This window comes from Cebidichthys violaceus, unplaced genomic scaffold (assembly GCF_023349555.1).
Source record: "Cebidichthys violaceus isolate CVI_PGR_0920_01 unplaced genomic scaffold, fCebVio1.0.p SCAF_28, whole genome shotgun sequence".
NCBI lineage: Eukaryota > Metazoa > Chordata > Actinopteri > Perciformes > Stichaeidae > Cebidichthys > Cebidichthys violaceus.
The window spans coordinates 5081836-5096426 of record NW_027176461.1 but is presented as its reverse complement, the minus strand read 5'-3'; the positions used below and the strand labels follow the sequence as shown (position 1 = coordinate 5096426).

Genomic DNA, 14591 nt, shown 5'->3' with positions numbered 1-14591 from the left:
CTATTTCCCCCCAAAAAAGCTTAAAACTTCAGGACACGGTTTCCCATCTTCCTCGATCACATCCTCCCACTGTGGGTTTGAGTGGCGAGTTAAAAATGTATTTGCTGAGTCATATTCTCGAGTATTACACTTGATGTTTCTATCCTTTTCACAGGGGGGGGATCTGTGATTGTCTTCAGAGTTTTCCAGGACTTTTTTTTTCTACTCAATGTTAGTAAAACGATACAATATCCACATCCTTTTTTTTTTTTTGTTGCAACCACTTCAAATACATCCTCTTTTGCAGAGGCGCCGCACAAAACCGAAGATATCCTTTGCGCGTCTGTTGTCTCGGATTAGAGAGTGGTGACAGGTATTTCATCAAAGCAATGATAAGAATCTGAAAATGGCTTTCAGTCGCATGAACACTCAAGAGCGTCATGCTCCTTATTAATGTGCCACTCGGCTCTAATGTCTTTTCGTCCTTTTCACTGCCTTTTCCGATTCTTTCCATTTTGTTTCGGCCCATTCATCATGTTTCTCACCTTAGGTTCTCTGCGCGAGACCGATTCATTTTCTCTTGTTCCTTTTTGTCACATCTGCTCGACGCGACAAGTCGGGGGTAGTATGAATCGACAAGAAACGACTGTTGGTTAATTTTAGACTCAAGGATTTTATATTTAGAAACGCAGTGCGGCTGATTAATTCCTTTTAAAACAAAGACCTGCGTTGCCCACGCTAAAAGTGTATTAACATACGTAATGTAATATTTGCAGAAGTTCAGATTCAACCTGCCGCTGCTGCCTCTTGGAAACTTTTTTTATTCACATGGGGGCGGATGACTAATAAAATCAGTTTGCTTCTGGTGGTCTGAGCTGGCTGTGTGTGTGTGTGTGTGTGTGTGTGTGTGTGTGTGTGTGTGTGTGTGTGTGTGTGTGTGCGCGTGTGTGCGTGTGCGCGTGGGCGCGAACAGGCGTAGGTGAAACTCCCTATCTATTGTGGGAGAGAAAACACACGCGGCGCTGCACTCGCTCTGCACAGAGTGAGCCCACTTCAGCACCCCGTACAGCGCCCATTGATGAGAGCGTCACTCTCACCCCCGTCTATCCCATCGAGCCGCATTTCATGCATTACAGACTCGCTTGAAGAGAAGCTGCAAAAAGGAAAAAAAAAAAAGAGGAGGCAGACAAATCTATGAGAGGTCATGCTGTGCAAGCTTTCCTGTAAAACTTGCTTACCTTTGCCATCTGCTCCATTTACTCTGGTGCAGTGAATGATAGGGTGTGTATGTAATACTTTCTCCTCTGCTTCTTGAGCTCGGTATGTGGCCAGTGCTGTCTGCAAGTTGAACCCGAAGGGCGTTGAGTGTTTAGGCCGCGGTGGCTCCGGAGGTCCGGGTTCTGTTGTGATGGCATGCGGGGGGGGGGGGCAGGAGAGGACGGGACGTGCATGATGGTCGTTCCCGAGTCCTGCAGGGGAATAAAGTGCTGCTCTCGTTTTGCTTTGACATCCTTGACTTCAGAGAGCGGGCATTGTTGCCGACACTCACAAGCACTCTGGCAGATAAAGTCACCTCAAGGCTAGACAGCGAGTGATGCCAAAGGCGGTGAAGAGGCATGGCAGTTACAGCAGAGGCTTGTGCCAGCGGTAGGAAAGTGTCAATATAATGGTCGACAATAAGCTCCGACGGGCTTCTCGATCCATGTTCACTGGTTCCCAATCTTTTGTTGTCTGACGTACAGCAACAGAGTTGAGCCCCTTCAGCGGACCCCCCCAAGACGCCATGTTCCAAACTTACCGTACGGATTGTAAACTGGATGTTATCTAACACGATTAACTATATCGGTATTGTTTCATACAATCAAATTGTTCCCGCGTATACAAACTAATTCTCTCCTCGTTCCCTGACGGGTTCAAACACTCGGCGACACACCTGGTGTCAGTGTGTTCCAGCTGCCTTTTTGTTCATGGGTTCTATTTTTCTGTTGATAAGTGGAGCTTTCCACACAGCCCCTGGCAACTGCAGCGGTATACCCTGAAGTAGAAGCACCCCTGGCTGCAGTGTCAAAGACACGATGAATAAGAGATGAGCGACATAGCAGATGATGTTTCATTATTCATGCCAAATGTATTTATTGACCTAATTTACAGTACACAATAAACACAAATAACTCTTTTTGTCCACTGCTCAGCAACTTTGTGTACACTTTCCCCCCCCCCCCCCCTCTTCGTATTTAGGGTCCACTTCTCTCTGTTTACTGACGGCAACAATTTTCGGTATTTTTCCTTTTGAATAAATAATCACATATCACAAAAGCCCACTGGCTGAATGTTTTTTTTTTTTTTTTTTTTTTTCCCCAAAGAAATGAATTCAAGAAGTGGACAATATACAATCTGCAGTAGTATTGGCAGAGAATACAGCTACTATAAAGGTAAAATAAAACAGCTGTAGACGACTTAATGCGGTAAAAGGTAGGTAGTTACTGCTATGTTTCAACATATCGGTACAGAACAGTCTTTGTGGAAGAGGAGTCATCCTTCTCAGCTTGACAGCTTGAGCCGGTGGAATACCTTGGTGGGAGTGCACCAGAAACAAAGATTCAGTCGGATCAATATGCAGTCCAAGTAATACTCCGTCCACACATCTTGTTGTTTTTCTTTCAGATTTAGTCTTTTCTCTTCATAGAGCCTCTTTTCGTCGCAGACAGCCAGGCAGCAGCACAGACACGCGCCTTCAGAAAAGGTATCCCTCCTCGTCTTTTCCCTGCCTCCCATCCGGATTCCTCTTTCTCTCTATCCCCCCCCCCCCCCAGACAAGCCGGTCCCAGTGCTATACGTGTCCGGGCTTGGACAGGTAGGCTATGAGGGCCACAACCACCCCCACATACATCCCTGTTCCGATGGTGATGGAGAGAGCTGCCAGGAAGAGGGCTCTTCTGGAGCTCATTCCTGCTCTGGAGAAGTCTCCCTTAGAGATGGCCTTGCCTGTCTGACAAAACAAAGCAGAGAGTGAAATGAGCTTACTCATCAGCACCGAGTGTATGAGTAGGCGTTAAGCCACAGTCAAAAAGAGAGAAAACAAGAAATGCTCTTTGGGAGCCATTAGTTACCATGGCAATTAGGGCATTATCCATCTGACAGTGACAAATGTGTTATTTGGGTGTTTTGGTTTCCTATCAAAAAATGAGCCTGGCCTTTATTTATTCTCCCGGCGCATTATTTTCTGTCAGGTATAATTTCCTCTGCAATTATTGGGGAAGATGTCGCAAAAACCATTAGGATCCGCTGTGTGCTTTGCTTGAGGTTGCGGGACCAGAAAGATGCTGACAGTAGACTCAGGTCTCAGCTATGGATGCAACCGCTTAAAAATGGTGTGATGATAAGTGCATACGTGCCGCGGAACCAAAACTTCCAATGTTAATGGTTTCCTAAAGTGATCGCAGAGGACTGACGAGCGGTCCGAACCTGCTGAATTTACGTAGTCAATCATCTGAAACAACTGCAAGGAGGATCACAGGCGGGGAGAAATTGGCTGCGGTAGCACTTGTCTTGAGTGCTTGTGCTCGCTGACCTTAAATAGCATGCGGCGTAATCAGATTTAATGACGGGCTTGAGGTCTCTGGGCCTTTTACCTTGTGAGAGTAGTAAAAGGCAACGATGCCCAAGGGCCAGAAGCAGCAGAGCATGGAGAAGATGGCTAGGCCCAGGTAATCCCGAGGGGGCAGCACGAAGAAGTTGTCCTCGCTCTCGCTGTCACTGGAGCTGTCACTCTGCAAGACAGCGGGTTGATGAGGAATAATTAAATGTCAGAGAAGGAGAAGATGATGCACTTTTTTTATTTTTACATGACTGCTTGTACTGCTCGGCAGGAATCGTGAGACAATCGACACATTGACAAAAGGTGAGCGCAGGGATCTTTTGATACTGACACCTAAACAATTCTGGGGTAAAGGGTGACATGTGTTGATAGTCAGGTGTACTTTGAACATATTAAAAGTGGTGTAGCTTGACAACTCATGCCCCCCCCACCCCCACCCCCCCCCCCCCCTCCAGGCCAGTGTATCTGCCCTTGTTCCTCCTCCACCACCACCACCACCCAGGACATGATGTGCTCAGTCAGCCAGAAAGGATTTGGTGCCTCTGTCAACACCCATGAGCGGGTTGACAGATAACACGGGATTAACGGATTGTTCCATCATCGCGAGGTGACAGGGGAAACAGCAAGAAGGCCGTATCGTTTATGTGCTAAATTGCTTCTACGGCGCGAGAGACCTCCACCATCTCTCCTCAAAAACACCCCGGCGTCTTATGAGGCAGCGAGTGTCCAACAGGTTCTCAATGCTGCGTCTCCATAATCTGGGGGGGGCCACAAGGGCTGAGCGGGTTAATGAATGATGGATTGGAAGCCCATTCGGACTACATTGGCACATTGCGTCTGCGGCGAGGACGGCAGTGCGACTGCGTGGGCGACCTTTTTAAGAGGATGCTGCCGTACTCCTCTCGGCTGTCCCGGAGACGTAGTGGACGTTTGTCTAAATAAATAGCCCCCCCCCCCCCCCCCCCCCCCACAAGGAGCGGGTTTTATTTGTTCGTCTTGCAGCCTGCAGGGATCAATCAAAGCGAGGGAAAGGAAAGCACAAAATGAAAATCGATATGTAAGGCAGGACCTGAACCAACCATTTTAGAGGTAATTAAAGAACCGTCAGGTAGGCGGGCAGAGAAGAAAGGAGCCGCACTTTTGAGCGCTGACGACCACCTTTTCAAGCATGTTGTGCACAATTTTTTTTTTTCTTTCGGAGCTTCTAATCTGATCCGCCTTTGCCAAACCGCAGAATCTAATGTCGTTATTTGTGCTGTTTTCAGGTGTAGAAACCTGAGACTCTGAGAGGGAAGTGGAGGATAGCGGTGCTATGCTATCCAAACAGTTTCAGCTACCTTCGCCAAGAGAAGATTACGTAGCTCCCTGCTATCTGCTTTATGAACACTGTCCACCTGGACAGCCGGGTGTGATTCATCAAAACAGCAGCTGGTCATAACATAATCCGACATCACATGAATAAACCGGTGCACAAACAGCAGTAATCTCCTTTTTTTTTATCTTTGTAGCAAGACCTGATAACAGTTCTGAGTGACTGGTGCATTCAGTCCTACTGACAGCCCGTCTGACACCGAGTCCGGCCGGCTGGGGACACACTCCCAGTCTGGTCTGATGCCAGTATAACTGATGGGGCTCCGCAGAGGCACAGTGCCTTTAACAACCCTGTCACTGCGCTCTCCGAGGCCTCGTTAAGAGTCTGGAGCGGACATTCGGCTCCACAGACCCACAGCGGCGTCACCCACACGCTCTTGTTGCTTTATTAGCTGCATTTTACATTTTCTCTGTCACACAGGTGTCAAACATCTGCTGACAAAAACTCGCTGTAGTTATTCGGTAGTAACTGCTGCAGACTATATCCTGGAATTTTTGGCATTTGTTATTTTTAGTCTCCATAGCTGTGAAAGTCCTCTGAATGTTTGATTGGACTTCCATGCATCGACACACACATCTGGCACACACACAGTTACACACACACACACACACACACACACACACAGTCACACACAGTCACACACACGAAGGGAAAGTGAAGAAACGCAGGTGCTGAGCAAAAAGTCTCATATTCCAGCTGGAAGCCCAACTTTCATCTGAGCACTGTTCATCAGATTCATTTGCTCTTTTAAATTGACATGGAATAACTTTAGCTCCCGGCTCACCTGCTCCGACGGCCAAGCATCAGCGGAGTGCCGCTTAATACCCTCACAGCACAACATTACTTATGGCGTTGATGGCAGCCGCTGCTGTGTCTCTATCTATCTGCCAGGCCTCCGAGTGAAAAGAGCTGGCTCGATCATCAGCCCCGGTTAGGGTGCTATACTTCTTCCTCTGCCAGCTCAGAGCCCTGGGTAACTTCACAAGTGTCCCTGGATGAAATTAGGTTTTTTTTTTACCACTTCTGAAAAGTCTTTGCTCTCTTGCTGTCTCGCTTTTCTTTGGAGAGTGAAGTCCTAAAAGAGCAATAGCCTGGAAAGATAAACTAAAGATGTGTCATTTTCTTAGAATGTAATTATAAAAAAAAAAAAAAAAAAAAAAAGTGTACAATTACCCTGCACTGGATTTGAAAGACTCCAGCAAATTGACAATTTAGAGAAGAGAGATGAGCATGAATCACACTGGCAGTCTGTTAGAACGGTAAATGAAATAATAAGCATCACTATCCACACCTTGGCTCACTCTTTGCTGAAAGATGGCCCTGTCTGTTACACTACGAGTCGGTGTTAACGCCTTTAATTTCAATCTGAAAACACGGCCAAATGGCTCTTACTTCCATTAATTTGCTCTTTAAGCCGTGTAGTTACAGTAATTATTCCCATATTGCTTGTAGCAGGGGTGACAAACTTGTATAATCATGTATACAATTGAAATATATATATGTAGAGACTCAGTATATGAGGCACCATACTCCAAATACAATACCACTAAAGCGCCGCAAACTGCCACATATGTCTTCTGTGTGCCCTCTGACCTCATACTCAGGACCCTGCTCGTCCTCCACCTCGTACGACACGGTCTGGATCTTCGCGTCCTTCTCTCCTTGTACGCTGTCCAGAGGGTTTTCTGTGGAAACTCCATCCAACAGCGTGTCCTTGCTCTCTGTGAACGTGGTCTCAAAGCTCTCGCTCTTGGAGTCCTTGCTGTGAAGGCTCACGTCGTCTTTGTACAGGATGAAGTTGGGCCTGTAGAAGGCCTCCACAGCCAGATGCAGGGATTTGGCGTCCAGGAACTGTTGCGTCTTGTGCTCGCCATTAGTCCCAGTGTAGTAGTAGCCAATGAGGTTGTCCTGGTAAGGCTGGCTCGGGTAGTCGCACTGGTAACCCTGGTATTCGTTGTGCACCGCTTGTCGGCTGGTTTTGTCTAGAAGGGGGTTCTGGAGCTCACTGAGGCTCTCCATGATGGCCGGTTTCAAACGTCTAGTGGATCAGAGGATGAAGTCCAAAAAAGATTTGCCGGTCTGGTAGCTAGAGAAATAAGTACAATTACAATTAAATAGCATTCATGAAAAAAAACAACTTTAAAAGCAATAAATGACAAGCAGTTCAATCACACGCTGTCAGACCCGACATTGGGTTTTGAGTAATTTAGAAATTCAGTGCAGGAAAGATTTCTTCTTGCTTTGGAATCAGCATTCCTCTCACTAGCTCTCACCAGTCTGGGCCATAAAATCACCATCTGCTGTATGTTCAACTGTTGTATCTCACACCCTCGGATACAAACATTTGGAAAAAAAAATAAAAAATCTTCCACATGTCACAGCCGCCTATATAAAAACCAGGCGAAGTGTGGCGGGCTTGTGCTTTGCATTGCGTACTGATTACTTTGACTGTGTGAAGCGGCCTTTCTGAGTCCTCCTGACTGTTTTTAAATGAGTTGGAAGATCAGTAAAAGAATTAGTGTTTATGTAAAAGACAACAACACACTGCCAGGAGAGGCCGTCACTAAGGCAACACGTCAGCCAATGAGAGGCTGTGGGATCTAAGCATGTCCAGATTTGAGTAAGCAAATACATACTTTTTTTTTTTTTTTTTACAAATCCAGCACCAACAGGTCAGATCCTTTTAGGCCAACGAAGACATCATCCATCAAAGTAGTCTTTCATCCCGTATATATTGTGTTATGATGAAATATGATAAAAGCCACAGAGGCGACTGCATCATATTTTGGTATTATAGAAAGCCATTTCGTGATCTTTTTTGTTCAAAGTGCAGTGGTGAGAAATGAGCCACAGGGTGGACATCCACAAGAAAACAGAGAGGCTTTTCACACATTAGAGAGGAAGAAAAGAGAGAGAGGGCTTGATTTATGAGGTTTGGGAGGCGATTGAGTTGCACAGACCTCAACACAAACAACCTGGGCTTGGCCAAATAACACCAACACCCAGAAATGAAATGGCATCCAGTGCAACATTAGCCTCAAGACTTACATCAGTGCCTCTGATGGAGTCTGAACAAACACTACAACGCAGGAACTATTATTATTATGAGTATTGCGTTTGTTTGCATATATTACTCGACAATGACTTCCTGGCCCACAGAGAGAAGACTTGCAGCAGACCTCTGGCCTCCGTGACCCCCCTAGAGAACAGAAGCTCATGCACTCGGAGGATTGCGAGCTGTGGAGAAGCGTGAATAATGCGGGCCAGTGGCAGAATCTGAGCCCACACACCAAAGACGCGGTCTCCATTCTCACACGTTTCTGAGGCTGAGCCACTCTCCGGATAACAGGGGATTCCATTACACACTACATTAGACAACAAAAACCACATCCCACATCCACAAATAATTCATCTCACACCATGAAGATGTGCACTTAGCACACGTGAGCGTGTGCTTGGACTCCACAATCATTAATGATCATGAGCTGCCTTCTCTTTAGTTTATTCATCCCTCTATCTCTTTCACACATGCACAAAATCACATTTTTTTTTAAATATTTTGATATCACACCTTTTTATTTGTCCTCATACCATTTTAAGCACTTGATTTACAAATTTCATATAGCTGATCATGAGGGACATATTTCGTCACTGTTTTGCCCGTTTGTATTAAGGCAAGATCTCATATCTGCCCTGGAATAAGAGGCGAAGAACATCCTTTGGATACTAGTAGCCGAACATCTCCGAAAATCATCTTACCTGTCGTGGAAAATCCTCCCGCAGCTTTGCTCAGCATCGTTCCTCGGCGCAACTGAGTCGAGACGGACGGACCCACCTTTCTGCTTCACATCATCAGTTTTTGGGATACTGCCATCGCAGCGCAACATATGCCGTCCGATTAAAAAGAAGTTATTCCGTGAGTGCGAGAATGGACTGAGCGCTGGCTGCCATGGCACCGCTGCTGCGTCTGACAGGTAGATTTTACGCACAGTGTCACACTGAGCTCGGGCTCCAAAACAACTCCGGCAGAGGCTGAGCTGACTCCAGCCGACTGATTGGCTGCGCGAGGCGCTCTGCAAACACTGTTACCGACCACGGATTTGACATTTCCTTACTGTAACTACCTTTGCCAGGGCGTCCTCCGTCAGAGTTGCTGTTTAGCCTCCTCGCGTGAGCAGCGAGTCATTTGGAAACGGGTTGCTATAGCCCACGGAAATCTACTTCCGATGAGCCAGCGTTCCCACTTCGCAGACGCGTAAGAGTTGTGTCATTGAGTTACTGCCTTGCTTGCACAACTTGATTGTAAGCTGTTTAAGTGTTATTGTTCCCCTCTGAGAACGCCCACAAAATGAAGGAAACACACAACACAAGATCTTCACAGAACATTTTTTTTTTTTTTATGAAGCTCCTCTGCGTGGATTTCAGGATTTCCCTTCAATATATTCTTCTTATTATTTTTTTTTTAAAAGTACGAATTTGTTTTAATTTCCTTGCCGAAATAGCTCAGGAGTAAGCCACTATTCAATTCATTGCACATTTATATTTAATTAATATTTTAGACAAATCCCATGCATTTATCATGAGCCTGTCAATTTGGTGGCGCCTTTTAACCCCACTCCGCTAAGCTACTTCTGATTCCATGCCACAATTTATCTTTGTAAACACTGTTTACATAACATTAGTATGGATCTATTTCCCATGCGAGCAAATGGGTGACATAATAGATCCACACAGCACAACTAAGACTAACTCATGTTGATCCCACTGGAGACTAATAATGACATGACTATTTACAGGGACGCCGTCTGGGGTTTTGGACTCATCCGCAAAAACGCACTAAAAACACTGTTTATCAGAGGCTGTAATGCTATGCCCAAATCAAAAAGACTGATATACAGCCGTTGAACACTGGACACATATCTTATTCAGAAGGAGCACTCTGTTCCACAGGCTCATAAAAATGTCTGGAGTTAATAATGTGCAAGCCAAGGCTCTGTCACTTTCACTGGGAGATGCATTAAGGTGCTGATGGACACTTTATGGGGGAAACATGGAGCTGCATTTCTAAGACTGGGTCACACACGAGCCGCGTCTCTCCCAGAGTCACCTTGTGTTCGCATGCGCGAGGCGACGTGGCATAACAGCCCGGCCGTCTCCGTGATGGATACCTCTCCCTCAGGAGATGAGTATATTAGGAGAGGGGACCAGAATCTGTAACCGGTTATCCATTATTCTTCCGCCTCTCTCTCTCTCTCTCTCTCTCTCTCTCTCTCCATCAGCCTTCACAGCAGCATTCAGAGAAACATGTTCTAATGAAGGCACAGGAACATCTGCAACACATCCGAATCTAACATTATGAAGATTAAACCAGTAAAAAAACAAAAAAAAAACTATTGGTGCCACATTAGGCATAATTCGTGAAAATGGAAGATTTCTCCTTGGACCAGGCTTTTGCCAACCTTCTGTATGGACTCTGAATATTTATGGTCCTCACTGTGCCCCTTTCTTTTCTGCTCCATTTTCCACTCTATATTTAGGCTCTGTGTCACTACATAGCAGATGCACAATTTGTCAAGCATTTTCTCCCCAGAGTCTTTTAATTTCAAGAAACAAAAAGATTATTAGAGCTGCATATGCAGGTATTCATGTGCAGTTGATTTGAGAAAGAGCAACACTAAAGCAGAAAATGTTTATACAGTTACCTCTTATTGACTTTCCTCTATACCCCTGTTGGATATCGCAGCCAACTCCTGACACCATGAACTTTCCTGATGCCCATTAACCAGCTTTAATCATTTAAACACTTTTGGGAATTAATCACCCTAATCCGATTGGCAGAGAAAGTATCAAACCACTTAATTTGATCTGGCCTAGCCGGCTTTTGCAGAGAAAGGGGAGCTTTAAGCAGCTTTTTCCCAGATGGCCGTTGTGTGCATTAAACATTGTAAGAAGGCGTATGCCAATGGAGCACCTCTGACCGCTGAAACAGCCCCCGGGACTGATAAAAAGAGCAGAAATGCACAATTAAATCTGTCTGGATACTTGGAAATTCACATTTGCAGCACAGTTTATTTTTGTATTTACAGCACAATTCCAAACCATTGTACCCGTTTCGTTCTTTAAAAGTCAAAAGGAGGCAACAAATTCATATATTTGTGGTTATTTTCATAAGATACACAGGTTTTTCTGTTGCACGGTGTTCATTGCAGACATCAGGTGTTGCATCCTTTTTGACCAAAGAGGTCGGTTCTTAGAAAACAGTGGGACTCCGATCCCTGCGGTGCCAGGTTCAGGTGCAAGAGCAGCAGGTGAAATATGCCGGAGCTCCTTCCAGACCTGGAATCGCAGTGTAAGCCTTGAACTGAACACTCACAGTTAGACTAATAAAAAGCCACAGCTAAATACTGCCTCACATTCACTGCCTGACTCAGGGTACAATGACCTGGCCAGGAAGCAGATGAGGGCGTCATGTGCTGTTGTGGGCAGAGGGAGAGTATGTAAATTAGAAGTGGTGATTAAGATAGTAGGCAGGTGGGGAAATAAATAACAGATCCAGCCGAACGCCTTCAGGCAGAGAATATTTCCATCAGAGGAGCAAATTATGCTTCAGAGCCCACAAGCACAACAAAAGGTCTTTTATAAAGCTCACTTTCTTTACCATAAACGCTGCAGAGAGCCGTATTACAGAACTTCACTTTAATTATTTGTTAAGGTCTGATAGAAAAGCGATCTGTACAGCATTGAAGGAAATTGATTTATTGCCCTCTTACAGCCAGAGAGAATGAAAATGAGTTTTGACTCCCACAGTAGGTTGTCACAATGAAAAACATAATAGTCGGTGAATGCCAACATTATGAGAAGCAATTCCATTAAAGTGTTCGAAAGTTGCACAGTATGTGACTTTTCAAGGTTCTTCCGCAAATGTTCAATCAGAATATTAACAGTATGTGTCTGGATGTTGGCCCACGTCCGTGTACCGGTGCAGGGGGGGGGGGGGGGTGTGCGGGGGAGTCCCTTGGGACCGGAAGAGGCTTTTTGGCTTTGCGATTATCTAACACACAAATGCAATATGTGTCGAATTAGCTGAAAGCGCTCCATCAGGAGGGGAGAGTTCGGAGTCTCAGACACAAACACCACTTTGTATCTCTACCCCTCTCCTATAAACACACATCCCTTTAGCGGTGCATGGAAAATGCAAAATGTGCAACTTGGGAGATGTACCAGTCTGTAGTTGCAGTAGTTAACGTCAATCATAATTGGGGCTTCCTCCTACCGAAGCAAAGGGAACGAGGACGGTGGGGAGCTTCTCGTCTTCACACATCGTTCCACTCTGGAGAAACGCCGTGTGCAGATTAATGGCATCCGCCGTGGCGAGATTTGAAAACTTCCATTAATGGAACACCAATGATAATTCATTTGGACAGCCGAGCTGCTTCTCTGTGAATAATGAAGTGGCCTCGGGATCATTAATATGATGGATTCCCTCTAATGTCGGGACGCTGTGCCAGTAGTCCTAGCTGTAAAAAGAAAAAAAATATACTACCTGTGTACATTGTTTGCGTTATTGATTTGACACCGTGTCCCTCTTTAAGGGGATTGACGATTTAACAAAAAGTGTATATACCTCAGAGGATCACCATACGAAACATTAATAGTGCTAATGAACGCGCATTAATCCTGTATGCAGGTATACCAGGTGATGAGTCAGTCGGGCGTGACGGTCTGCTGTGCGACCTGCAGGGATACGGTTTCATTCACAGTCTATCCCATCAGTCCAAGAAGAAGGACTAACAATTAAATGAGCCCAGCCCTGCCAGAGCTACCATCCCCGATGCATCATGGGACCAGCCTGCATGTCAGAGCTCGCTGCTTATCAGATTTTTTTTCCATTAAACCTATTAAAGCATCTATTAAACGGCAGAGCTTTTCAATATTTTGAGCAAAACAGAGCACAGACGAAGCCGGATTCCCCCCCCCCCTCCTTCGGTCTGTGGTTGTGCGACTGCTGGTGGAAGGCTCATAAATAGGTAATCGTATAGGAGCTGCTGCAGGTTAAGCAGGAGAGCTCGCCGAGGGCCGGGGTGACTCATCGCCCTGTCTCTTTGCATCATGTCAGTAACCTGGAGTGCGCACCTGTCACTGTTACCCCCCCCCTACCACCACCTCGAAGCCACCGACTCACACAAACAAGAGCCTCCTGGACGATACAAATATGTCCCCCAGTTTATTAAAAGAGCTATAATCAATATTTTTTTTGCATTTATTTAAATGACTGCATGTAATGTGAAAGGAGTCACTCTTAGTGACAAACCCATCAAGAGTTATTTGCTTCGCAGGTCCCCTCAGCACTGGTTAGCGTCTTAGCGTCTTTCAGCTAATTGTTTTGGTTCATTCTCAGAGTCATTTTGTTATAAAACCTTATAAAACACGCTCTATGCACCAGACATAGTAGAGCATTTCGCAGCTAAAGAGCCAGACATTTGATGCAGAGTTGATGCAGACCCAAACTTGGACTCAATAAAGGCGCTAGATTCAAAATTCAGAGCATTAATGTAGCAGCAAACAGATGTAGAGATGAGTAACGTGTCTACCTGAGCTGAGGATGACGTCGCTCTCCCTCTCTCTGTGTGTGTGTGTGTGTGTGTGTGTGTGTGTGTGTGTTGTTATCCGAGCTTCTCCTTGCTTTGTTGACTCAGCCGGGCCGGCCTCCTTCGCATTCTAGCGCATGCGAGTCTCTCTGTCGGCTAGCTAATGGCCACCGCTGTGCACCGCTATCGTGGAAGCATTGCGCCCCAACCTTTTCGTTTAAAGTTTAAACATAGATTGCTTTGTCTTAACTGTCGTCTTCGCTGGCTGAGCTTTGCAGCCCTATGTTGCAGTGCTGGCACGAAGATTGTGGTTTATTTACAGTAGTCGTATGCCTTTTGTGCAGTCAGCTGCTGCGAAAATGAGGCCGGTCCAGAAATTCTCTCTCAGTTTTTGTCGTGCACAAAATCTTCTTTGTGAACAATACAACTAAAACGCTGATGGAATGATTGTAGATTGCATAATCTTCTGCAGTTTAATATGTATGCAAACCATATTCCGCGGAAACAAAAACTAATTATTTAATTTCATGACGCTTGCATTATGTATGCACCGTAAAGCTCCTCGTCTGCTTCTCCCTCTGATTTGAATCAATAGCCACGCGTTTGCTAATGTTCCTTTTCAATGTTCTTCGCCGAGCTGTAATTGCAGGTGGGTTTATTATCTGAGCCTTGGCAGGCTGTCGTTTGTGCCCTTATTTGAAAAGCTATTTTTAGTGCACGCTGCCACCCTGGCTGATGTTGTGCCTAATAAACAATACAGGAGACCCTGGGATTCCTGTGGGGGCCAAAAGGTCAGGAAGGACTACTTCTTTGTGTGCGCCATCCTGCCTCTCATTTGCAAAAGCCTCTAATGGACCCACATGAGTCTTTTCCACGCTGAAGGAACAATCCGGAGATAATTAAAGCGCTGCGGAAATCTGTGATGCTCTCCCACACCAACGTTTTCTGTGTCAATGGCCTGACTACGCAGGACGCGTGTTGACTTGGACTGCCTTTTTAGAGACCTCGAGGCTCACATGTGTAACCCCTGGGAGAGGAGTAATCATCAGGATGT

The 14591-nt window shown here is 45.7% G+C and overlaps 1 protein-coding gene across 1 annotated transcript; it reads right to left on the bottom strand.

Moving 5' to 3' along the window:
* Positions 1-2082: 2082 nt before the first annotated feature.
* LOC137880527 (synapse differentiation-inducing gene protein 1-like) lies at positions 2083-9239 on the bottom strand. Its single transcript, XM_068721939.1, has 4 exons — positions 8709-9239; positions 6543-7035; positions 3612-3749; positions 2083-2968 (listed from the first exon to the last, which is right to left on the bottom strand). Exons 2-4 carry the CDS (start codon positions 6966-6968, stop codon positions 2810-2812), a joined length of 723 nt encoding a protein of 240 aa, XP_068578040.1. The 5' UTR covers positions 6969-7035; positions 8709-9239; the 3' UTR covers positions 2083-2809.
* Between the last annotated feature and the right edge of the window lie 5352 nt (positions 9240-14591).